General features: G+C 48.1%; 1 protein-coding gene across 2 annotated transcripts in view; it reads right to left on the reverse strand.

Moving 5' to 3' along the window:
* Positions 1-24919, reverse strand: part of SLC24A3 (solute carrier family 24 member 3) — a 428436-nt gene that overhangs the window by 33382 nt on the left and 370135 nt on the right. The window contains exons 7-8 of one of the 2 annotated variants that reach the window (XM_027559608.1): positions 11934-12008; positions 1520-1545 (exon numbers count right to left, since the gene is read on the reverse strand). In XM_027559608.1, the coding sequence (XP_027415409.1) occupies positions 1520-1545; positions 11934-12008 (101 nt within the window). The remainder of the gene's footprint in view (positions 1-1519; positions 1546-11933; positions 12009-24919) is intronic. The other variant, XM_027559609.1, reaches the window with a different exon arrangement.

Below are 24919 nucleotides of genomic sequence, written 5' to 3' on the forward strand. Positions count from 1 at the left end.
GGTTTTCTGCACAAACGCAGCAGAAAGATTTCTGAGGTCAACTGTGATCATAACTCGTTGTCCTTATGGCAGCATGGTTAGCAGAGAGCAGCAACACTGAGCAACGCTTAGGCACCTGCTGTTTGCTGAGAGAGAGTGCTGGTTGTGTTAACTGTGCCATGAGTTCAAGTGGCAATGCCTCTGTAAGTTTTCTTGTGCTGCACTCAATCTCCAAGGACATGTGGGGACAATATCACCATTGCATATGGTAACCAGGTCCAGGTGGATCCCACGAGGAGGTTCTCCCTGGCCTCTGAGCTGAGATTCTCCCAGGCATCTTGATCCCTTTCAGCCCATTGATCACTGTTATTCAAAGAAGACTTCCTTCCTGTTTCTTACGGGTCAGTCAGTATACAGACCATTTGTCTTAGAGCAAGCTCTCCCAGCTGTCTCCCCCTTGCCCTCTTGGGCAGAGGAGAGAGAGCGGCAGGATACCTTAATACCCTGAATAACATGTAACATTAATGGTCAATGTGATATGTCCCCCAACACCTTTAATTCTGAAATCACAGTGATGACCTAGGATGCATAGGTGTTGCTCCTGCAAAGGGCTAGCACTCATTTTGCTGAAAATGAAGACGGCTGGGCTTTGTACATCTTTATTTTTACTTAAAAATGATATAACCTATTATTATTATTTGCATATTCTTTTCCATATGGTTTATTACAGGATACTGAATACATCAGCCCCCTGTGCTATATAGTAGGAACCTATTATTTGTACTTTTTTGCTACCTCATTCTTAGCTTTAAATAACACCATGCAAGTCGCCTACCTGCAGCATCACAACTGCCTATTTCTGAGACGTTATCTCAGAAAAAGTAGCTGTATTTTCACATCACTCTACTTCCACAGATCAAATATTTGAAAAAGGGAACAAGAATGCACAGCACACCCAATTTCTGTTTCCATTACAAACACAGCTGACATGCTCAGAACTCATCTCAAAAAAGGCGGTTTGGACATTGACCCAAATGCAAATGTTCCCACATATTTAATTTGGGCAATATTTTTAATCTATCAGGAAATCACTGGTTTTTCAGAGCTCCAAGTTTATCTTGAATGTTAGGCAGAACTTTAACAGGTTAAAGGTCATGGAAGTGCCTCCACCTCTGGCTCCTGTGATATATATGGTATTCAGAATATGGCAATGTGGTCTGAACAACTGGAAAAGTTCATCAAATCTTGTCCATGGCCTTGCCCATGGCTGACTGCAGAAAAGGACAGTTAAATCACACCATCTAATCTGGATGAAAGATCTGTCTCCAAAGGAAGTGCACTAGCCCAGCCCAAGGGAAACGGCCTCTGCTCCGTTAAAGCTGGTTTGTTTGTTCAGATGGACACAGGGTTCCCAAGAAGTGCTAGCCATTCCAAGCTGCCCTGACATTTCCCTGTCTTTCCTGAACTCTGATTCTGGTTTTTAAGGTACTATCTCTGAAACACAGCAAGGGGAACTTGGAAGGGGAAGACAGGTACTTACCAGGAAACTTGTTCATCATAAATGAACTGTTAAAAAGAAGATAAAAAAAGAGAAGATTAGACACACACATACATGCACACACATGCCTTATCACTGCACTTTATTTGCCCTCGTGGCTGGTTGGTGGGAACCAGGGCTGGGGCTGGTTTGGAGTCTGAAGCGTCTGTGGGTACTCCCCTCTGTGCTGGTTGAGTCTCTGGTCAGTGTCAGTGGAGGGAGGTCTGCTGGCAGACTGGGGTGGGCCTGGTTCAGAGAACAGAGCATCAGCCCATTTTCTGTCCGAGGGTGGAATAAGAGGGAAGCCCAAGCTTGTTATTTGTAGAATTTTGGATCTGGAAGGCAACGCAGAGCTTGGTGGGGGTGTCCAAACAGTAGCCATTTATGGGCCACCTGGAAGCTGTTTGCATGTCTCTGTGCCTTGTACAGCACCTTCAAGCTCTTATGTAAGCACTTGGGTGTCTAGCGGAGAAGGCAATGGCACCCCACTCTAGTACTCTTGCCTGGAAAATCCCATGGATGGAGGAGCCTAGTGGGCTGCAGTCCATGGGGTCGCTACAAGTCAGACACGACTGAGTAACTTCACTTTCACTTTTCACTTTGATGCATTGGAGGAGGAAATGGCAACCCACTCCAGTGTTCTTGCCTGGAGAATCCCAGGGATGGTGGAGCCTGGTGGGCTGCCGTCTATGGGGTCGCACAGAGTCGGACATGACTGAAGCGACTTAGCAGCAGTAGCAGTAGCAGTGGGTGTCTAGGGACTCAGTATTTTCCGATCAGTCAACCTACTCTTTCATTTCCTCTAAAGAACTTATTTTCAAAGAAAATTTTGCATCACAACTGGAAGTGGAGAATCAACACCATGTGTAGCTGCTGCTGCTAAGTCGCTTCAGTCGTGTCCGACTCTGAGACCCCATAGACAGCCGCCCACCAGGCTCCCCCGTCCCTGGGATTCTCCAGGCAAGAAGACTGGAGTGGGTTGCCATTTCCTTCTCAATGCATGAAAGTGAAAAGTGAAAGTGAAGTCGCTCAGTCGTGTCTGACTCCTAGCAACCCCATGGACTGCAGCCCACCAGGCCCCTCCGTCCATGGGATTTTCCAGCCAAGAGTACTGGAGTGGGGTGCCATTGCCTTCTCTGCACCATGTGTAGAGAGAGAATAAAAATGCATGCAGTAACGACTGTGAAGATCCTGGCTGGACGCTGTTAGCTGCCCACGCCCTGGGCCACGGGCCTGCCGTATGTGAAGGGAGCTTATCAGGGTCAGAGGCAGTGGAGAACACACAGGGCCACACAGAAAACCTCCTTCATCAGTTAGGATGCAAAAAAAATACACAACAGGACTGAATTTATTTAAGCCCTGATCCATATAGTAATAGCATCTAAAATCGCTTCTTATTTGGGGGGGAAAAGTGGTATGATCTTGGCTCATTGATTTACACAGGGAATGGGGCTATGGAGAACACGCATTGTTTCCCTGAGATTGCTCACTTAGCTGGAGAGTTGGTCCTAAAACCCAGCCCTGGCTCTAATTTTCTGTTCCTTCCATGGCACCCTATTTGCCCAGATGGCATGGTGTTGAAACCAAATGAGTACCCTCCGTTTCATTCCAGCAGGAAGCTCTTTCTTTGCCTACACTCAGAACATGACTGATTTGGGCTCAAGCATCTCTGAGTGGCTTTCCATCGGGCCGGGGCCCACTGGAGTCTCCGAGGCAGAAGCATCCAGTATAGAGGGTGATCATGGCACTGAGATGGTTAACTTGGCTAACAACTGGCATCACGCAGTCGCTGGCGATGATAACCACCACCAGTTGTGAGAGACACAGACAACCTCAAAGCCCAGCAGGTGCAGCTCAAAGGCTCAAGAGAGGACCTCCCTCCAGTCACCCCGAAGGCATAGAGAGAAGGATGAGGAGAAAGTGGCCACCTTTCTTGGTAACTCACTGTTCCCAACAAGACACCAAAAAAGACATTGATTCCATCAGGTTTCGTCCTTCTGTCATCTGTTGTTATTGCATCCAACAGGCTGGCGTTCGGATGAAGATGTCAAACCAGGATGGGAAAAAAGAAGTCAAGGAAACTGCCCTATGACCCAGGTTGGATGGTACAGAATCCATTCCAGTCGCTTTTATGTAATCATTAGCTTTAAAAAAAATCCAAGGAATCATGGAACGGAACCAATGACTGAAGTTGGAAAATGTTTTCTATTAATTGAAGTTAATTCAATATCAGTCTTGGGCAACAGGATAGAGCAATCAATTTGTAGCTACTTAAGAGAGCACAAGATACTGGTGAAGAGTTGATTAGATGACCAATTTCATGTGTGTCTCTGGGGAGGGCAGCTGACACTCCACAATATGAAAGCAGCTCTAAGGAAGCCTTATTTCGTGACATATGACAGATGGGGGTAGGGCTCTGTATGTTTTTAGCTATTATCTTAATGATCATAGCAGTGAAAAAAACCAGAATGGGCTTAACTGTGCAAAGGATTCCAAAGTGAGAGCAGAATTTACAGGGAACACAATGTCAGAGAAATAGTGGGGCGCCCCACCATTGGAGGCAAATGGTGTGGAGGGAGAGAGAAGCAGAAATTTCCAGACAACAGAGGCAATGGTGCTGCTCCCTGACCCTAAGAGCCCCAAGGACTAAGCCACCCTGTGGCCCACTTGAGAACACGGTCTGGGTTTGATCTCCCTTCCTCAAAACGATTGGGTGGAAACACCAGGGGCCTCCAAAAAGAACAATACAATGGCTATAAGGAGCTAGCAATCAGGACTTTGAGAGCATCTGAATGGAAAGAGGCTTGTTTGTGGAGAGGAAGACCTGCCTGCGGAGTCTGGCGGCGCCTGGAGGAGGCGGGTTGACTGATGGTCGCCCACACAGGACATCTGCCCTGTTCACCGAAAAGGTCCTTCCAGGCAGCACATCTCCAGGGCATCCGGAGGGAGCGTGGAGCCAGCCTGTCTCAAAACTTCCGATGCCAAGGACAGTGTTTCTCACTGGGTGCTGCTGATGGCTGGATGGAGTGGATTTCTTATTCCTTAGAGATTTTATTTCATTTAATTCTTCTAAGACAAGTGTTGCATATCCCTCTGTATTTTCATGTCCTCTGTGAGTAAAAGAAGACAAAACGACTTCCCCCACCCCCGCAGGCGGGGAGACCAGGGAAGAAGAAAACCTGCATTCACTCTCCTCTCCTGAGATGAGAAACGCGCCCCCAGTTCCGGCCGGCTCCCACTAGGTGGCGCTCACGGTCCAGCCCCGCGCCTGGCCCCGCGGCCCTAGAGGGGAGGATGTGATGAAGGGATGTGATGAAGGAGGACCATTCCCCTTCTGGGCTCCAGGACATCTTCTGGGCAGAGGGCAAGCGCCTCTGGACAGACAGCCTCCCGCGGGCGCCTGTCACCAGCCCACCTCGGTCACGGGGCGGGGTCACGTTCGGGAGGCAGCTCCTTTCCGGGGCTCTGGGATGCTGACGGGCGGGTCCCGTATTTACACTCACATGCGATCACTGGCCCTACTAGGGTGCGGATGGAGCTGACCTCGAGCTGACCTGCCCTTTTTTTCCTGGATGTTGCAGCGGAGCCTTCAGGAAGCAGTGACAATTTATTTTCCTGGGCTCCAAAATCACTGCCAACGGTGACCTGCAGCCATGGTATTAAAAGACTTACTCCTTGGAAGAAAAGCTGTGACCAACCTAGACAGCGTATTGAAAAGCAGAGGCATCACTTTGCTGACAAAGGTCCGTATGGTCAAAGCTATAGTTTTGCTAGTAATCACGTAGGGATGTGAGAGTTGGACAGTAAGGGAGGCTGAGCGCTGAAGAACTGAAGCTTTCAAATTGTGGTGCTGAGGAAGACTCTTGAGAGTCCCTTGGACTGCATGGAGATCAAACCAGTCAATTCTAAAGGAAATCAACTGAATATTCATTGGAAGGACTGAGGCTGAAGTTGAAGCTCCAATACTTAGTTCACCTGATGTGAAGAGCCAACTCATTGGAAAAGACCCTGATGTTGGAGAAGATTGAAAGCCAAAGGAGAAGGGAGTAGAGATGAGATGGTTAGACAGCAACACTGACTCAATGGACATGAATCTGAGCAAGCTCCAGGAGATAGTGAAAGGCTGCTGTGCTGCAGTCCATGGGATCACATAGAATCCGACATGACTTAGCGACTGAACAGCAACTACTTGGGGAAGTAGCTTTCTGTTCTCTGCTGGTTGGCTGAAACCAGGCCCGCGATATCCCCTGTAACACATGTCGCCCCAGATTTGCTGCACAGCTGGTCCGGCCCTTTGACCCACACGTGGTTCCTCCAGATCGACCTCAGGCTTCACCTTAGGCTTTCCAGGTGTTCCAGGGACCAGCTAAACGGGAATTCACAGGAGTGAATATGAAAAAAACACTTTTCCTCCAGGCCTCTGGGAAATAGATGGGCTACCATGGAAACCAGCTTTTCAGTGTTGGCATGTGGTCTAGAATTCTTCCCAGAGACAGGCTTCCATCAGACATGCGACTCCCTGGATGACAGAGCATCCCAGATACTCGAGATGGGACACCAGGGAATGGACCGCCAGGGGTTACAGGCCAGTGAGCCAGAGAGAGAGGCTGGGCTGGCCCCGCACTGTTCGGTGGCCTCGGGTTGGCTGGTTGTAGGCGGTAACCACGGCCGGGTGGCTGCCTTGCTGAAGCTGAGACCTTGTAGCTGGAATCATAATCACTGGCACCATCAGAATTTTAAGCAGTGAAAGTAAAAGGAGAAAATCAACACCATCATTCTCTTTGAAGAGCCTGAAACCTTGAACATCCTCCCCGCTGGGAAGGGAAACTGCTCCCTGCAGATTCTCCTTCCTCGGCTACAGGTGCCCTCAGGAGATGTGCCGTCTTGGAGGCCTGCCTTCCCAGGCTCTGGGGCCGCGGGTGTGGGTGGGTGGCTTAGCTGAGGCCGTGGCGATTCCCTCTAAGAGGAGTCAGATGGGAAACACTGGAAAACAGCCGTGAGGCATGGATATGGTTTCCACTTGAAGGGTAAACAGGAATTCCCACATGAGGATCTCCAGTGGGCTGACCTGACGGTGCGGGGGCTAAGGGAGGGTGGCAAGGATGGCGGGTGTAAGGCAGGGCTTGAGCAGAGCCTGGGCAGGGATTAGGGCAACAGGGGGCCCTTTGGTTTGTTTGAGGAAATGGGACGTTCTCCACATCCTTCCCTGTGAGAATCTTCTGGCCGCCACAGTCATTCCCGCTTTGCCAGGCCCTGAAATGGAACCGTGGGCATGAGGACCTCAGGGTCTCCAGGCTGGAGTGAGAGGAAGGGGCCCGGTGGGGACAGGTCACGGAGGCCAGGGCCCAGAGGACAGCCATCCCTGTGGGTGCCCAGTGTCCCTCCTCTCACAGAAGGGGGAGAGATGGCTTCTGGATTACGGAAGATGAGTCATCTTAATGAAAGACTCCCAGGAGAGGGAGGCTGATGTTCAGTCTCCGGGTAAAGAGGTGTTTCGGGCGCTTCTGTAGAGGTAGATGCATGTTAGGTGCAGTAAAATCAGACTGCATGAGGCCGGTTTTGTTGGATGAAAAACCTGAATTCTTTGCTGGGCTCATATAGTTGTGCATCTTCTTTTCTTGCTCTGGGAGACCTGAGTGGGGGGGTAGCTACCTCACCTCGGGGAAATCCTTGGATTTCTAGAGCCTCGGTGTTACCATCTGTAAAATGGGACTCCTATCACAGCAGCTCGAGAACCTTCATCGTCAGGCCCAGTGCTGTACTCAGTCCTGTGAAGTATGGAGCCTGTGCTTGTTAAAAGGGTGAGGAGGTGGGTACACTTCCCATGGAAGGGTTTGCTCTCCACATCCACGCTATCCAGATGATAGGCACTAGTCACATGTGGCCGCATGCACTGAAATTAATGAAATAAGGTTCGGTTCCATGGTCTCGCTAGCTGGCTTTCCAAAGCTCAATGGCTCAATGGGAAAAGCATTTGAAAAAGAATAGATACATGTCTGTGTATAACTGAATCACTTTCTGTCCACCTGAAACTGACACAACGTTGTGAATCAACTACACCCCACTATAAAATAAAAATGAAAAAAAAAGACCCCAAAGGCTCACCTGCCTGGTGGCTACCATATGGGACAGTGCCCTCCAGGCTGTCTTTGGTGGTTGGGTCAGCTCACCTGTCTCTCTTTGTCCCCATGGAATCGCCTTCAGAGTTGGGGGCTGCATTGAGTCGGGGGGAGCGTTACCTCAGATAAGCTCTTTCTGCTGTGCCAGCACTTAGATTGCCCCTGGGGCCCCCCAACTGCCAAGGCCCATTTGGCCCTTCTCCAGGAGGGAAGCACCCCCCAGGCTGGATTTGGGAACCCCGATAAGTTATCTGGAGCCTGTCTCATGGGGTCCCTGGCTACCTCCACCCTAGCCAAGCTTCCCTTCTCCTGATGCTCAAAATCCCTGATCTTGAAGCAGAGATGAAGGGTAAAAATAAAGCATTCCTTTTAGGGCAGCTGTTAGATTGATGATGAAATGAATCATTTGCATTTATGTAAATTACATGATTATGTAAATTACAGTAACATTTCAATAAAGGAAACTATCTGGCCTGCTGGAATTTGGAGAAAGCAGACAAGGAGGCCAGAACTCTCACAGTCAGTTGGGGGTGGGTCCTTGGTGTGAGAGAGAGGCAGCCAGAGGGCCTGTGAGGGCCTGTGGACTATCCTTCAGATGGGCGTGTCATCAGGCATGGGACAGCAGCTGGGACTCTCTCAGGACCTAAACGGTGACATCTCTCTTGCAGAGAGAGACCCAAGTCATGGGGCGAGCCTCCTGGGCCACTTCTGGCTTCTCCAGGGCCGATGCGCCCCTGTAGAGTGTCCCCAGGACTAAAGTGGGCACCTGACGAGGCAGGAGAAGGGCACTGAGTGGCTCACACTATATGCTTCAGAGGAGGCGGGCTTGAACATCAGCAACATAGAAACAAACTAGAAAACAGCAGAGAGCAAAGGGTAGGTGCCTCCCAGACACCGAACGGAGCCCCTTGCCTCTAAGCTAACTGTATGAAGCTCTGCTGGCTTCAGAACATTCCTGCTGTGTTTGTGCTTTGGGGCCCGGCCTCTGCATCAGCCTCCAGGCCAGCTGTCAAGCAGTCCAGGTAGGAGCACCCTATCAGCTCTCCCAGGCCCAAGGGCCCCAAGTCTGTCAGAGAAGTTGACTTTCCCAGTGCTTCAGATCCCCAGCCCTTACGGATCGTCCTCAGGGCTGCTCTGCCTGAGCAAGTGTATTTAGAAGCAGCATCTGGTCCCTCTTCACTGGGACTTGGCCCTCCAGGTGAATGAGCTCTTCGTTGTGGCACCTCGGAGGCCCATCTTCTGAACATTTCAGAACCGTAAAAAGGGGAGAGAGTAAAAAGAACAAACCCAAAGAGCTTAATTATTTGGCTGGTTGGTAATTCTTTCTGGGTAGGAAGAGAGCTTCTAAGTACAGGACTTTTCAGTGCCCATTGCAGGGTCCAATGGAAAAGCTTTGTGTTATGCAAGGAACCACCCCCGCCCCCCTGCAAAAGTGACGAGGTTACCATGACACTAGGGGAAACACAGAAGGAGGAGACTAGGAAACCTTGACAGAAAGATACAGCGTGTGGAGCAGAAGCCTGGGGCTGGTGCATGGAAGGGGTCTGGGGACACCGAGAAACCTCCTTTGCTAAGTACTGCTCTTCGGGTATTAGATTGTTTTGCTCCTCATGCTGTTTGAAAGTCTCATGTGAAAAGGTCTCCAACAACAAACAGCTGTCAGAAATCCAGACCACCAAGCTGCCACGCCGCCTCCCTTTTGCGGCTCTCCAAGTGTCTTGGAGATCACACTTGCCCCGCAGCAGGTGAGTGTCTGAGGAAATAGTATCCGACTGTCTTTGAGACTGAGTTTCTGCAAGTGCTGCGGGGGCTGCTGGCATCAGAATCATGACGGAAGATCCTGGTTGAACTGAAGTTTCCTGGGTCCAACCCCAGGCCCTTCCGGATTAAAAACCTCTGGGTTGCATGTTTCTGGGAGGCACGCAGGGCATGTCAGTGCTGCTGAATTTGGAGGGACACCATTAAAGTCAAAAGAACCAGGACCAAGCCCCCATTATTCAGATGTTCTCTTTTCCATACTTCCTAACAGTGGAGAAAGGTAATTTTTCTTAAGATCATAGTAATCTAGGCTTGATGTTGGCTCAGTAAATACCCAGTCCAGTCTCTAGGTCACAGCACAGAGTCACTTGCTGTTGACTTTCGCCATTGGAGGGAACACAGAGCCGCCGGCGCCCCATGCCCAGCTGGCTCAGCTCTGATTCATCCACAGTAGGTGACTGCTTTGCTCAAAGACCGTGCTCGCGTGAGCATCACCCGCAGCCCAAGGAAGCAAAATTGCCTCACTTCTTCACAAGTCATTAGCAACGATATATTTGTTCTGTCTCAAACACGTCCAGATACACTTAACAGAAGACAGATTATTTCACACACAGTTCTAGGAGGCGTCTATGTGAAAATGGAGTGAAGCTGATATCCGCGAGTCTACTGACAGGCGCGGACATCACGGAGCCCTTGCTCCTGGGGTGGGGGTGGGTCTTGGACTTCGCTGTTCTGTCTCATTTCCTTGTCTGTAGTGGGGGTGGGTGGGCATCTCTCTAGAATTCAACAAAGTAGAGAACTACTTTCATTACCACCCCCCACAATACATCTCTTGAAAAATATGACTTTCACAAATCATCCTAAAATACCTTGACAGCAGAAGAGCTGAGCGCATGTGATCTATACCAGATGGGACATTGCAGGGCAGAGCTTCTGCAAAGCATGTTTCAGCAGTCTGGGCTGGGTGAACGGAGGCCTCTAGATCTGGGGTGATTGAGCCTTTTCCACAGGTACAAGAACACAGAGCTCATGGGTGTCCTCAAGTCTGCTGACCGGGAATTATACAGCGGAGTGAGTGTTCATCCCAGTGTGGGCGTCTGAGCCCTGCTCCTCCTTGGGGCTGCTCTCCACTCTCCTGAGCCTCTGTCACCCTTGGAGTGTGGGGGCTGTGGCTGTAAACCCAAGATCTTTGCTGTAGGATTTGCTATTGACTGAAGTACCCACCTGATTCCTTGGCAAAGTCTTGTATTAAATGTCACTTTTGACTTATTTGCATGTGTGTATGTGTTGGTCACTAGTCGTGTCCAACTCTGTGACCCCATGGACTGTAGCCCACCAGTCTCCTCGGTCCATGGAATTCTCCAGGCAAGAACACTGGATGGGTTGCCTTTCCCTTGTCCAGGGGATCTTCCCGACCCAAGGATTGAACCCCGGTCTCCTGCATTGCAGGCAGCTTTTTTACCATCTGAGCCACCAGGGAAGCCCTTATTTGCATAGAGATTTACAATGAAATACTATGCAGGTAAATGCTTTGTAAACGGGTAAGTAAATCCTCAAGCGGATCTATTCCTGACTGGTAGGTGTGAAAACTAGGACCTGGAGAGACTGATTCCTCTAAGGTCATGAGAGCGAGTGAGAGAAGGACCAGGAGTCAGAGCTTCCACCCTCGTCAGCGTTCTTTCTGCTTTGCCGCCCTTCTATTCCTGGATGGCTCAGCCTGGGTTTGTCCCCACAGGAGACCTGGAGCCACTGCTCATTTAAACAAAGGACTGGCATTTGCAGGTGTTCTTTGTAGAGACAACATTTGCATGGCTCCGAGGACTGATGGAAGTGGTAGGTAGGGGGTGGCTGGCAGTAATGCTGCTTGTTACGTTACTCTGCAATGAGCTCTGTCAGTTCGGGTCAGAGATAAAAAAGAGCCTCAAGTAAGATGGGCTACAGGGGGCACACTGCAGAGATCTTTACAAAGTGAAAATCCATAGGACAATGAAGCAATGCCTATGGTGGGAACTGGGGGAAGATCTGTTTAATATCCTTCCCAGGCTAGATGGCTAGGATGGGAGTGGGGGCCTGGAATACAGGAGGAGGTCCAGCCTTGGGGAAATCATTCTACGTGTAGAGACACTTGGACCTGGGACATGAAGGTGTCCAGTAGAGACACCCACCACTAGGGACACAGTGTGGGGTGTCCCCATGAAGGTGGTAATGGCCACAGGGAGTGTAATGGCCACAGGGAGTGTGGGACAGGCAGGATGAGGAAGGAAGGACTATACCCGGGGACACTGCAGTGAGTTACAGCGGAGCCCGTGAGGAAGGTGAGAGGAAAGGATCATGAGAATCCCAGGAAAGCAGCAGGGACGCTCATGGAGCCAGGTGAGCAGAGCCACCTCCTGTTCTGAGCACCGGAACCATCGGGCTGGGTTCTGGGTGACCAGAGCACCTGCCTCTATGCACCTGTTCCACCTGGAGGAGTCCCAAGTTGCCCCGAGCTGAGAAGGGTGATCGGGAGAGAAGAGGCGAGGTGCCCGGCACACACTTACCACAATGAGCGCAACCACGGACAGCGTGTAGTAAATGGAGTCCCTCAGCAGGCACCAGGAGGAGAGAGCCACGACCTGGGGGGAAGGGGCGGCAGGTGAGAAACAGGACACGGACCGTGCGAGGGACACAGCCCGGCTCTGGCATTGCAGCCGGTGACGACCCAGACACAGCTCAGCGCTTCTCTCTCTGCCCGAGGCCCAGTCCATCTGCCAGTCGAAGGAATTCACTCAAGGTCTTCGGGCACAGTAGTCTGGTCTCCTGAAAATCAGGTGCCAGGATGGGTTTGAACCTGCCAGGACTTCATTACAGGGAGATGCCCAGGAGAGAAGACAGGGAGGGAGGGGGGAAGGGGGAGGGCTGCCCAGCTGTTACTCCGATCTGGCCCCCAAAGGAGAGGCAAGGCGGGGTTAGATGGACTATCTGAGGAAGGTTCTGCAAAACCAGGTCGAAGTCTCCCAGGAATCTGCCAGCCTCGGTATCCCTGATGCCAAGGAGAGGGGAGGAGCCTACTGACTTGCTGTTCCTGCCAGCACTCTGCCCAGAGCTGGGCATACCCTTCTGAAGGCCCCCAGCCTCTTCTCCCATCTCTGTGATATGCCTGGCCTTGTTGGCACTTGACCTCTGGCTTAATCAGAATTTTTAAAAGATTGATTTGCCTATTGATGTGGAGAAAATGCTGTCTTAGAGGTGGTGGCTCTGCTGAGACCAGTGGACACTTTGCTGGAGACTAAGCAGCCTTGGCCTCTTGTGTGTGGACTTCCTGCAGGCGAAGGAGACCCCTGGTGCCGCAGGAGGGGAGGGGACGGGCAGGGTATTGTGGGCGGGGGACCCTATTCTGGAGGAGAGTCCTCTCCCCTGGGTAAGTCCTTCAGAGTCTTTCATGGAGGGAAACCTGGTATTTTCCCTCTGTTTTGCAAAGTAGGTCCATTTTTGCAGACTCTCTGCAAAAGGAGCCTGGGAGAGTCCCAGATCGGAGGTGCCCCCTGGGCTGTCATTCTCACTCTCTCCCACCTCCCTAGGAAAGCGTCAGCCACCCCATGGCCACAGGACTCATCTAGCTGCCTTTGCCCTTGCCTCATAAGCGGAAAAGGACACAGCAAGTGCCACTCTGAGCTACGATAAGAACAAGGACCAAAGACAGCTGGAAAAGGGATTCCAGGGACGCCTCCTTTGGTGTCTCTTCCCTCCTGGATGACTGGGTCCAACTGTAAAGAAAAGATCAGGGCAAAGCCAAACCAGAGAGGGTATTCTGGATTCAAATAACATGAAAGATATGGCTTAAATAGAGCTAAAAATGAATAACGAGGCCAGCCTCTTTCTGTTAACACACTCTTCCACCACTGTAGGGACACTGAGTATTTTCTGTGCTAATTTTGCCTTGCTTGGTTTGGTATTTGCAGATCCAAGTTTCAGATGAAGGGCTTGTCAAGAAAAGGACTTGCACCACGAGAATCTCTTTAGAACAGAGTGTCCTCTCCAGCCTTTTATCATCTCTCCCTGGACTGTTTACTCTTTGAGCCTGTGGCCGCCACTCACCATCTAAGGAAGAGGACAAATTGGACTAGATTGTTCACGTTCCATCAGGTCATAAAAGGTGGTGAATATTTCAAAATGTATTATAATTAAGCAAATGGACTTAAAACATGTGGCAAGTATCAACTCTGAATTTTCTTAAAAATCACTTGGATTTCTAGTTAAAGATATGTGGACTGAACATCCCAGCACCGCTGCTGCTTCTTGTTCTACTATAACAGGGTTACAGCAAAGGGATTTTGTTTTTTTTTTAAACAAGAGATAAACCTGGGAGACAAAGAGACTAGAAGAATTGATCAGAGCAACAAAATTTTGAGCTGGAACGCAGAACAACTGAACAATCAAAGTCTTTCAGCTGGCAGTGGACCAAGCTCTAGAAGTGCTGGTAAAGGTGGCCTGAAACGGGATGGCGGCAAGACTGTTGAAGACTTTAATCCCACCTGATACTATTACAACAGTGTCAATCAACTATCCTTCCATATAAAATAAAAAAAAAATTTTTTAATTTAACTGCAGATTTCTTCCCTCACTTCAAATAGACCAGTGACTATACATCCCCCACCTTATCTGAGGCAGGAGACCTGGCATTTACAGAAGAGAAGTTTCAGAAACAGAGGAGAGGAAATGATTGAATAAATAATTAAAGGAAAGTGCTCAGAAGTTAAGGACTTCCATTTTTCTGACACAACAGACAAAAAGATGCACACCAAGGCATATCATTGTGAATATTCTGAATACTGGAACCATAAAAGAGTCCTAGAAGTCACTGGAGAGAGAAAAACAGGATCATATACAAAGAATAATATTTTATTTCTCAGCCAGAGAGCTGAAAGCTAGAAGACAACGGAGGAGTAACTTTGAAATTAGAAAGGAAAATGATTTCAACCTGGAATTCTACACCTGACCAAATTGCTCATTAAGTGTGAGAGGAGAATAAAAATAAAAGTCAATTATCTCAAAATATTTACTTCCTACGTATCCTTTTCCAAAAAGCTACTAGAAGATTGCTCCACTAAACTCAGGGAGTAAAACACTTGTTACATAGAATGTTGGCAAAATAAATCCTTACATCAAACAACAAAAATCTATTGTAATAAGAAAAGATCTCCAGAATGATGGTGAAAGAAGATTCTAGAGAGATGGTAAGAGGAGATTCTAAAAGAAATTTTGCAGCTGGTCAGAAGACACAGCAGAAATGGCGCCAGGAGGACAAAATCAATGGGATATCTTATGGTTCTGGACCCACAGGAAGGAGACTGGAGAGCGCTGGGGACAGAGCACTGCAGCCTAAGCAAGTGAACAACAGCAACAGAGACAACCATACACCACAGGGAAAACACAGAGTTGTGCAGGAAAGGAAGACGAATCATTGCTGGTATTGGCTGAGCTATAAACTCAGACATAATAAACGCAGTGTAGACTGCTGTCTAAGTAAATTAATGGTGTAAGTGTTTGGTGAGGATGGAGGGCTGGGTATTCGGGGTGAGCAGGGCTGAGTGCCAAAGAATTAATGCTTTTGAACTGTGGTGTTGGAGAAGACTCTTGAGAGTCCCTTGGACTGCAAGGAGATCCAACCAGTCCATCCTAAAGGAAATTAGTCCTGGGTGTTCTTTGGAAGGAATGATGCTAAAGCTGAAACTCCAATACTTTGGCCACCTCATGCGAAGAGTTGACTCATTGGAAAAGACTCTGATGCTGGGAGGGATTGGGGGCAGGAGGAGAAGGGGACGACAGAGGATGAGATGGCTGGATGGCATCACCGACTCGATGGACATGAGTTTGAGTGAACTCCGGGAGTTGGTGATGGACAGGGAGGCCTGGCGTGCTGTGATTCATGGGGTCGCAAAGAGTCGGACACAACTGAGCGACTGAACTGAACTGAACTGAGGGCTGAAAAAGACCTCCTCCTCCACACTGGAAAGCCTTGGAGAACACTTGAAACTGAAAGGTCAAGTCACTGTTCTAGAAGCATCTGATCTGGAGACACGGAGTGAGTATCAGGAACAACTAAACTAGTGGAAAGCAGTTGCCTCTGAAGGGTGGCAGGCGGCCCTGGTGGGACAGGAGGGTGGCTGTCTTTCATAATAAGCCGCCTGGAACTGGTTGCCTCTTTAAGCTCTGTGTGTATAACTTTAATGAAAATAAAAACTAAAATAAAAATGAGAAAGTGTAATGCAAGTTATCCATTTAGATTTACTGCTCTAAGAAATACACATCCCATTAGGTCTAAATGTCAGACTTGCCTGGATACTGATCTACTGTATCTCTTTATAAATAGAATAGTTTTTAATGTATAGACCATCTCCATGTTTCAGCTCTAGATTCAAAGCCTACAATTACCAAAACCAATTAAAAAAATTTTTTTTATTAAATTAAAAAAATGAAATTTAGTTGATTTATAATGTTTCAGGTATACAGTAAAGTGACTCAGTTTTATATATATATATATATATATATATATATTCTTTTTCAGATTCTTTTTCATTACAGGTTATTACAAGATATTGAATACAGTTCCCTGTGCTACACAGTAGGTCCTTGTTACCTGTTTCATACAAACAGTGTGTATATGTTAATCTCAAATTCCTAATTTATCCCTCCCTACCCCCTTTCCCTTTTGGTAACTGCAAGTTTGTTTTCTATGTCTGTGAGTCTATTTTGGCAAGACCAGTTTTTTTTTCTATAGAAGCAATGAACTGGAGGACAAGAAAGGAGTCGAACCAGAGAAGAATAATTCTCCACACTCTCGAGGGTATTAAAGCATCCTTGATTCTGCAGCATCTATAGTGAAAGCTGTGACCATGACCTGGTGTCCCCTACTTTCCTCTTCTGTGACCACTCCTCACCACAATAAAAAGACTTATCTGACACTTCCTGCAAACAAGAGGACCCAGAAGGTTTATTTAATTCAGTCCTACAGCAACCAGTAAGGTGGGCACTGCCACCCTCACTGGCTGGCAGTGTGGGCATGGCCAAGTTGAAGTCTTGAACACAACGGTACAACTAGCAGTGGGATGAGGGCTGGGATCTGAACCTGAAAGCTTGGATCTCATGGTCCTGACCCCACACCCTATGCTACTGTGAGTAAACAGAGGCAGGGTGAGAGCAGACACCCATCTGTGACATCCCCCATGGAGGTCTTCTTTTCTCCAAGACTTCAAGCCATTTGGCAGGGGCATTTGGTGAGAGACCAAAAAGCAGTGATCACAGCTTCCCAGGTGGCTCAGATGGTAAAGAATCTGCCCATAGTGCGGGATACCTGGCTTAAATCTATGGTCAGGAATATCCCCTAGAGGAAGAAATGGCTACCCACTCCAGTATTCTTGCCTGGAGAATTCCATGGACAGAGAGGAGCCTGGTGGGCTTACAGTCCATAGGGGTGCAAAGAGTTGGACACGAATGAGGGACTAAAACACTTTCACACACTCACAGCTCAATATAAAAATACACTGCTTTAAAGAGAGCCCAAGCAAGAAATCAAGGCAGAAGGAGTGACCACAGACACTGCAGACAGGGATATGGACGTGCTCTGGACATATCCCAGGAGGGAAGGAGAAAACTCGGAAACTATTCCATTTAGGTAGTTTTTGTTTTCCTTCTTTTTTTTTTTAACACCAACACAGCTCATTGTTTGGTGATGGAAGTGTTAGCTTTTCCACAGACATGGATACACTGATGTTTGGGTCCAAGCCACTCTCTCTGCTTCTCGGTGGGGGGGCTTTTATCTCTAGATGGAGGCCAGCAACCATCTGACTTAGGCCCCGAATGCACCCATGGGCACAGAGGGATCTGTCAGCACCCTTGCGTCAACATGGGAGGCTCTTTGGCATCTGCCGGCAGACAGCATCTTCTGGAGCACTCTGCAGAGTGAACACAGGTCCCCAGAGAAAGTCAGCAGTGAGTGACGCTGCCCTTGACCTCATTAGTCAATAATACAGACAGTGAGAACTGTAAGAGGTCGTCACTGGCAGACTCCTCTGTAAATTAAAGCCAGAGGCTCTGTTCTTCCCCTTTCACTCTAGGAATCCCTCCCAGCTGGAATTGCATCTTGATATTTCTCTTCTATTTCTGGAGTGCATTTTGCACTTCTTCTATTGAATATGCAGCTTCAGTTTCCTTCTTATAATTTCATTTAATTTCAGAGTGACATGAGGCGAAAAGAAAAAAAAAACCCCACTCTTCTAAAACAGAGAAAAACACCTCCTCCTGTATTCAAATGCTGAATGATCATTTGGAATTCTGACTCCTGCTAGGGAGTTAAAATTAATTGTTTATGACAGAACTATATATGTGTATGGATTTCTGTGTATGGATTTGTATTGCAAATCTATATATATCTATTGATATATATGGTGATACATGTACATCATACATGTGGATAGATGACATGTATAATACAATTTAATATTTTTTCCTTGATGGAGAATGGGATTTGACATCATGGACACATTTTAAAAAGAATGAATACCCTCAACTCATGAACACTCTGCCTTTTTAAAAACCCGTTTAAGCAGGCAGAACACCATAAGTTACATGACATAAACATAAAACTGCTATCATTTCAGAGAAATGTTGTTATTTCACACAAATTTCATGGAAAAGGGATTTGAAAATCATAACATGAGTCTTGTTCCAAGCTTTTGAGCTGACACAGATCCCACAGCCAATTCTTATCTCAAGCAAGACAGCCATGAGATTTGGAGGAAGGCTGGGGTTCTAGGGTGTCCCTCACATGGTCTGAGGGCATTCAGTGATGCTGGGGGCCACAGCAGGTGAGGGACAGGTGGACACCACTGTCTGTTCATTATTCAAGTACCCGTTCAAAATGCTTCAATCCTGGGAGAAGTCGCCGAAATACAAATGGCTCCTGCTTTCTGGAAATTTTCTACTGAGAATGGACAGTCAGAGTCAGGCCACATAAAAAGACAATAATAAACTGCAAAATACTATGAATGTCCTCTTACTACTCTTTGCAAACAGGAACAGAAAGTGAATTCATATTTTAAATTTTACATTTTTCCTAAGGAAACCCACTCTGAGTTCTAGTTTCATGTAAGGAAAACAAATGACAAGTGAAGAAGCTGCTCTTGGAGATATAAGACGAGGCCACGCTGGGACCATGCAGGCACACAGCAGTCTCCTGATGGCTCCACACTGGCCGAACCAAACAACCATCAGGGACGCTCTAAGGGTCCGAAGTGCCCAGGATGCAGAAGCACCTTCCCAGTCGTTTAGAACATTTAGCAGGAGCTCTCATGGTGGATGTAAATGCGGCCTGCTAGGCCTTCAAACCTTGGTAGCTCAGAGTGTTCTCGCATACATCAGAATTCTCGGGGAGACGGAGCCACCTTAAGGAAGGACTGTGCGGGCTTGTGCTCCTGGGAACAGGCGTGGGGCCTGTGGTCACTGCCAGACATTGTCACCCCAGCACTAGGGACTATATGAGTTTACCTATAAAAGAAGGGCATTTAGGGTAATTTCAAGTCATCAGCTGTGTTTTCTTGGATTCACCCAGAATCAGAGCCCAGGGCAAGATGTGAGTGCATATACTTTATTTGGGAAGTGATTCTACGAAACACTGTTGGGGAAAGTGAGGCAGGTAATGAAATGATAAAGACACAGCAGCAGGTGACTGGGGCGAAATCCTGGTGGGGCGAAATCCTGGTGGGGCGCTATCCTGGGGGCGGGTGCTATCCTGGTGGGGCATGATGTGCTGGGGTGCTCTGAGGGACCCTGGAGAACATGCCTCTTCCCTATCTTCTCCAAGGGGAGAGTGAGCTGGGGTATTTATCCACCTACTTCCACCAGTCACTGCTTGAGGGCTGCAACCAGAATGTTGATTCCCTGGCCAAGAAGAGCCCACAGATAGAGGAATGCAGGCCCTGGCACGGGGAAGTCAGGCCAGTGGGAACTCAAAAGGTGAGGATGAGGGGTCATGGGAGGGGACACCTGCAGTGTCTGCTTTAACCCTAACCATGGATTTACACAATGATCCAATAATCTGAGTAAGCATTCACACACACACATTTTGTAAGCTCGAAAATACAACCCATTGTCTGTACACATCATACCTTTCTTATCCATTCATCTGCCAGTTGACACTTAGGTTGCGTCCACGTCCTGGCTGTTGCAAATAGTGTTGCAGTGAACATAGGGGAGCACGTGCCTTTTTAGATTATAGTTTTCTCTAGATATACACCTAGGAGTGAAGTATCACATGGTAATGCTTATATGTGGAATCTAAAAATGCAACACTTACTAGGCAGACCCAGATCCACAGACATGAAAAACAGATTTAGGGTAACCAAAGGGGAAAGGGAGGGAGGGATAAATTAGGATTTTTGGAGTAACAGATACATTAAAATATATAAAATAGATAACCAACAAGGACCCACTGTGTAGCACAGGGGACTAAGGTCAATATTTTGTAACAACCTACAAGGGAAAAGAAAATTCTGAAAAAGAATAAATAGGTCCACAGAAACCACCGCAGTGAGAAGCCTGCACACCACAGCTAAGAGAAAGCCCTTGCAGCAGTGACGACCCAGCACAGCCAAAAATAAATAAACAGCATAATTTTTAGAAAAGATGCTGGGAAACCACCCTTTTGTACAGTGTAGAACCAGGCCAGAAAATTCCCACTCCCTTCCAAGTTTTCCTACTTGATCTATTGAAAAGACAGTATAAAGAATTCTAAAGCACAGTGAATTTATTTATTTTTAAATTTATATCATTTGGGTTAGGAGCCAGGTACACATCAGAGGCAAGTATTTCCTCATTTTATCAATTATGATGCCCAAAAGGACAATGTCTGGGCTTGAATGATCATTTTACTCTCTTGATCTGTAACACATCCTCATGGGACTGGGGTCTCGAAAGTGCAGTGGGGCTTCTCTGCATTTGAAGTGTTGATGGCTGCTGCTGCTGCTAAGTCACTTCAGTCGTGTCCGACTCTGTGCGACCTCATAGACGGCAGCCTACCAGACTCCTCTGCCCATGGGATCTTCCAGGCAAGAGTACTGGAGTGGGTTGTCATTGCCTTCTCCAGAAGTGTTGATGGAAAACGAAGTTAATACATATCATGTGAGTTCAGAAATAAGATAGTTAAGATCATGTATGGGCTTCCCTGGTAGTTCAGCTGGTAAAGAATCCACCTGCAACGTGGGAGACCTGGGTTTGATCCCTGGGTTGGGAAGATTCCATGAAGAGAGGGAAGCTACTCACTCCAGTATTCGGGCCTGGAGAATTCCATGAACTGTATAGTGCATGGGGTTGCCAAGAGTCAGACGTGACTGAGCGACTTTCACTTCACTTCAAGACCATGTATTTGAGTTGAAGCTTCTGGAAGTAAGAACCTGGCTACAGCACACAATTGCATTATTAGCCATTAGTGTTTCCATTACATGATGCTTTCCATGCTGTCAGAAACCAGTAGTGGAAGCACAGTGGGGAAGATGTCCCATTTCCCTCTGATCTCTCTGAAAATTAAAATGCTGAAGCCAAAGAGGATGGAAAAACAGGAGGACCGGCTCCTTTCCAGTCCACAGGCTTGGGTATGGACTTGGAAGGGTCTGTTTCATACCTGGAAGGAGCCACGTTTCTCTGCATCACCAAGTTACAGAGGAGAGGAAATGTGTACAGTGTACTTCAAAGCGAAGATATCTACCCCCTGCTTGACATGGAATGGGACTTGCATCATCTCAGGAACTAACCTGACTTGTGACATCTCCAAAGGGAAGGTGGGTGGCTGCCCCCCGTGGGAGCACCAGGTTGGAAAGGAAGCACTTGCCCCTCTAGGTGTGGAAGCAAGGTCACATTCTGATCTCGGGGGTGTGCAGTGACATTTTCTTACTAACAAATACTGGCTGCTAGCCTGTGTGGCTCATGCGGCCCCAGTCGATCTGTCAGGCAATGTATTTTAAGTAACTTCTGTGACTCATGGTAGAGAGAACAGGTGACGCCCACGAATCAATCCTGCAGCCACGGCAGACTGAACCCAAGAAACGTTCTTTAATGGATGCTTGGCAGATCGTTTCCCCTGCATTAAAGATCTTGAGGATTAAAATACGGTAACACCAAAATATACCCAGCCTTGATTTGCATTTAGCAGTGAAGCAGAGGCTGTGGCAGCCAGTCACACCTGCCAGCCAACAAAGCCCCTTCCCCAAAGAGCTGGCAGCTTCTATCCAAAATCGAGGGGAGAGGTTATCTAAGTATCTGTGTTAATTTCACTTTGCGGATGACCATGTAAAGGGGGAGTACTTAGTGCCTTAGTGGTTTAGAGGCTCAGGTATGGAATCTAAGTGCAGGGTGGAAGGTACAACAGTAAGGATGTGGTGCTTATCTAGTTCGAAGAAAGTTGAGACGTGGGGAGGGAAGGCTGTGAGGGTCTCACCCCTCCACCTGTACCCCCTCTCCATCTCCTTCTCTGCCCACCCCCTGGCCTGCAGGCCTGAGTGCAGTCTCCCAGCCTCATCCTCCACGTGTGGTACGGGAACAGAGGCCTGTGCTCCTCCAACGTTCAACTCTCCACCTGGAATGATCATTTTTACCTGCATCAGTCCCTCAGCAGTGTGTTAAGGATCCACACAAAAACCTCGGAGACGCTAAGATTTTGGGGTGAAAGGAACATTGTGCGTGGAGGCATCAGGAACAGAATGGCTTTACCTGGAGCACCCTGTCTCACCCTCAGGAAAGAAAACGCCCCTCTGAACATCTGGGGCCTTCAGGGACCCAAGAATAAGTGTTTCCCGGGAGGTCATGGCCTGAGATGCAGCCCCTTCCTGAATAGCCAACATTTAAAAATTGGTTCTTATGAGCCAGATACTGCACACCGTACTTCACTTGCCTTTTCCTTTCCAATCATTTACTTATCCCATTTTACAGATGAGTCAACTGAGGCTACATAACCTGCCCAAGGTTCACAGTTTGAAAGTGACTGAGCCATATTTTGACCAGGTCTGAATTCAAGAGCCCACATGGTCACCCCTTTGCCAAGGTTACTCAACTTAGCTGATCATAAGAGTGACCTGAATCTGACAATGGATCCCCAAGCCCATGTCAGACTTATCTTTTTCTGTTTTTGCACTACACAGCTTGGGGGATGTTAGTTTCCCAACCAGGGATAGAACCCAGGTCCTAGCAATGGGGACCCTAACCACTGGACCACCAGGAAAGTCCCCCCTTTTTTTTTGCACCCCAGACCTTTCGAATCAGAGCTGTACAATGGAATCTCTTGGAAGCTTTAGGAAACACTGATGCCTAGGTTCCACCCCCAGAGATGCTGAGTTAGTGGATTCAGGCTCTGGCTGGGCCATTGGGATTTCTCAAAGCTTCCCAGGTGATTCCTAACATCTGGCAGGGGTTAAGACCACTGGCCCAGCCTGCAACCACCTGTTAGTCTGCTGCTAAGTTAAGTCGCTTCAGTCGTGTCTGACTCTGTGTGACCCCATAGACGGCAGCCCACTAGGCTCCCCTCCCCTTGTCTTCCAGGCAAGAACACTGGAGTGGGTTGCCATTTCCTTCTCCAATGCATGAAAGTGAAAAGTGAAAGGGAAGTTGCTCAGTCATGTCTGACCCTTCGCGACTCCATGGACTGCAGCCTACCAGGCTCCTCCGTCCATGGGATTTTCCAGGCAAGAGTACTGGAGTGGGGTGCCATCGCCTTCTCCGTGTTAATCTGAGGTATGTCCAGATAATCAGAAATGAGGAACTACCAACCATCCCCTGTCCCCTACAATACAGAAGGAAACCCAGCCAGTATGTAAGAGATTTTGAGAAATAACAACAGACTTTACGTATTCCTTATGACCATTTCAGAGCCCACACACTAGCAGTGTTGCCATCCACCACTCTGCTTATAAAGTAGTTCTGTTTTAACATCTCTTTTAGATTTATAATAAAAATTTGCTTTGAGAGTCACATCAGTATAAAACAAGAAGTGTGCAATTTCTGGGTCTCACTTTTAGCTAGAGAGACTCAAAGGTGAGGGCTGGAATCCTCGGAAGGTTTGTTCAGTGGTGTGGCTGGTGGCTGACGTTGGCTGTCAGCTGGGTTCCCAGCTGGGGCTACGGGCCTAACCTACAAACAGCCTCATCTGTGTCGTGTGTGTCAAGACTTTGTTCCTTTTTATCGCTGATCATTATTCCCTTTGTTTATCCGTTTATCTGCTGAAGGGGTGTTTGGGATGTTTTGAGGTCTGATGACCAAAGCTGCTCTGACCACTTTGGCATGTCTTTTGATCCAGATGAGGATCTGGGAGGGCTGATGGGGTCATCACTTCTGGCATTCTAAAAGAGCTGACATGGAAGCTGATTGAGGGCTGGGCCTGTATTATCTGCATCCACACTGAAAAGCCCTTCGTTTCCTCCTTAGAGGGACAAGGGTATCCGCAGCAGCATTCTGGTGCAGCCCGGCAGCTGGGATCTGTCAAAGCAAGACTCACTTTCTCCCTTTTCCTACAAACGACACGACTCTAGATCCCAGGAGTCACAGGGCACAAGCCAACCAAAGCAAAAGTGGTCTATAGAGCCTTCCCTGGTGGTCCAGTGACTGAGACTCAGTGCTCCCAATGCAGGGGGCCTGGATTTGACCCCTGGTCAGGTAACTATCGGATAAGGCAATGGCACCCCACTCCAGGACTCTTGCCTGGAAAATCCCATGGACGGAGGAGCCTGGTAGGCTGCAGTCCATGGGGTCGCTAAGAGTCGGACACGACTGAGCGACTTCACTTTCACTTTTCACTTTCATGCAATGGAGAAAGAAATGGCAACCCACTCCGGTGTTCTTGCCTGGAGAATCCCAGGGACGGGGGAGCCTGGTGGGCTGCCGTCTATGGGGTCGCACAGAGTCGGACACGACTGAAGCAACTTAGCAGCAGCAGCAGCAGGGAACTAGATCCTGCATGCTGCAACGAAGATCCCATTTGCCACAACTAAGACCAAATAAATAATAAACTAAAATAAATAAATAAATGTTAAATTAAAAAACAGTGGTCTATGAAAACCAAAGCCAGTCAGCACTGCTGTGCTGAAGAAGGTGAGTCAGGCATGCTTGATAATGAGCGTTTCAAAGAGATAAGCAGCTTCCTTGTGCAGCATATAAATTCCACCCATGTGGAGAAAACAACTCAACAGGCATCGCTTTCGACTGGCAACGTCTCAGCACTTAGGCCTGGCCAGAAGCGTAAAAGATAACTGCTGACTGGGGAAATCCAAAGGAAATGGAAAGCACACGGAGCATTTGTTCCCCTTCTAAACATATGAACTATTTTATGGCAGATATAGAAAGGGGTAGGAGGGAGTATTGGCTAACTTCCTCAAAAAAGAAGAGCAGCGGCAGCGGCCTTTTATTGAATATTTACATGTGCCAGGCACCAAACGAGTGACTTTTCTCTACAGGCTTTAGTTCATTTCATTCCTGCACAGGGTGGATGCTAGGGCCTTATGTCCCT

The sequence above is a fragment of the Bos indicus x Bos taurus genome, chromosome 13, assembly GCF_003369695.1.
Source record: "Bos indicus x Bos taurus breed Angus x Brahman F1 hybrid chromosome 13, Bos_hybrid_MaternalHap_v2.0, whole genome shotgun sequence".
NCBI lineage: Eukaryota > Metazoa > Chordata > Mammalia > Artiodactyla > Bovidae > Bos > Bos indicus x Bos taurus.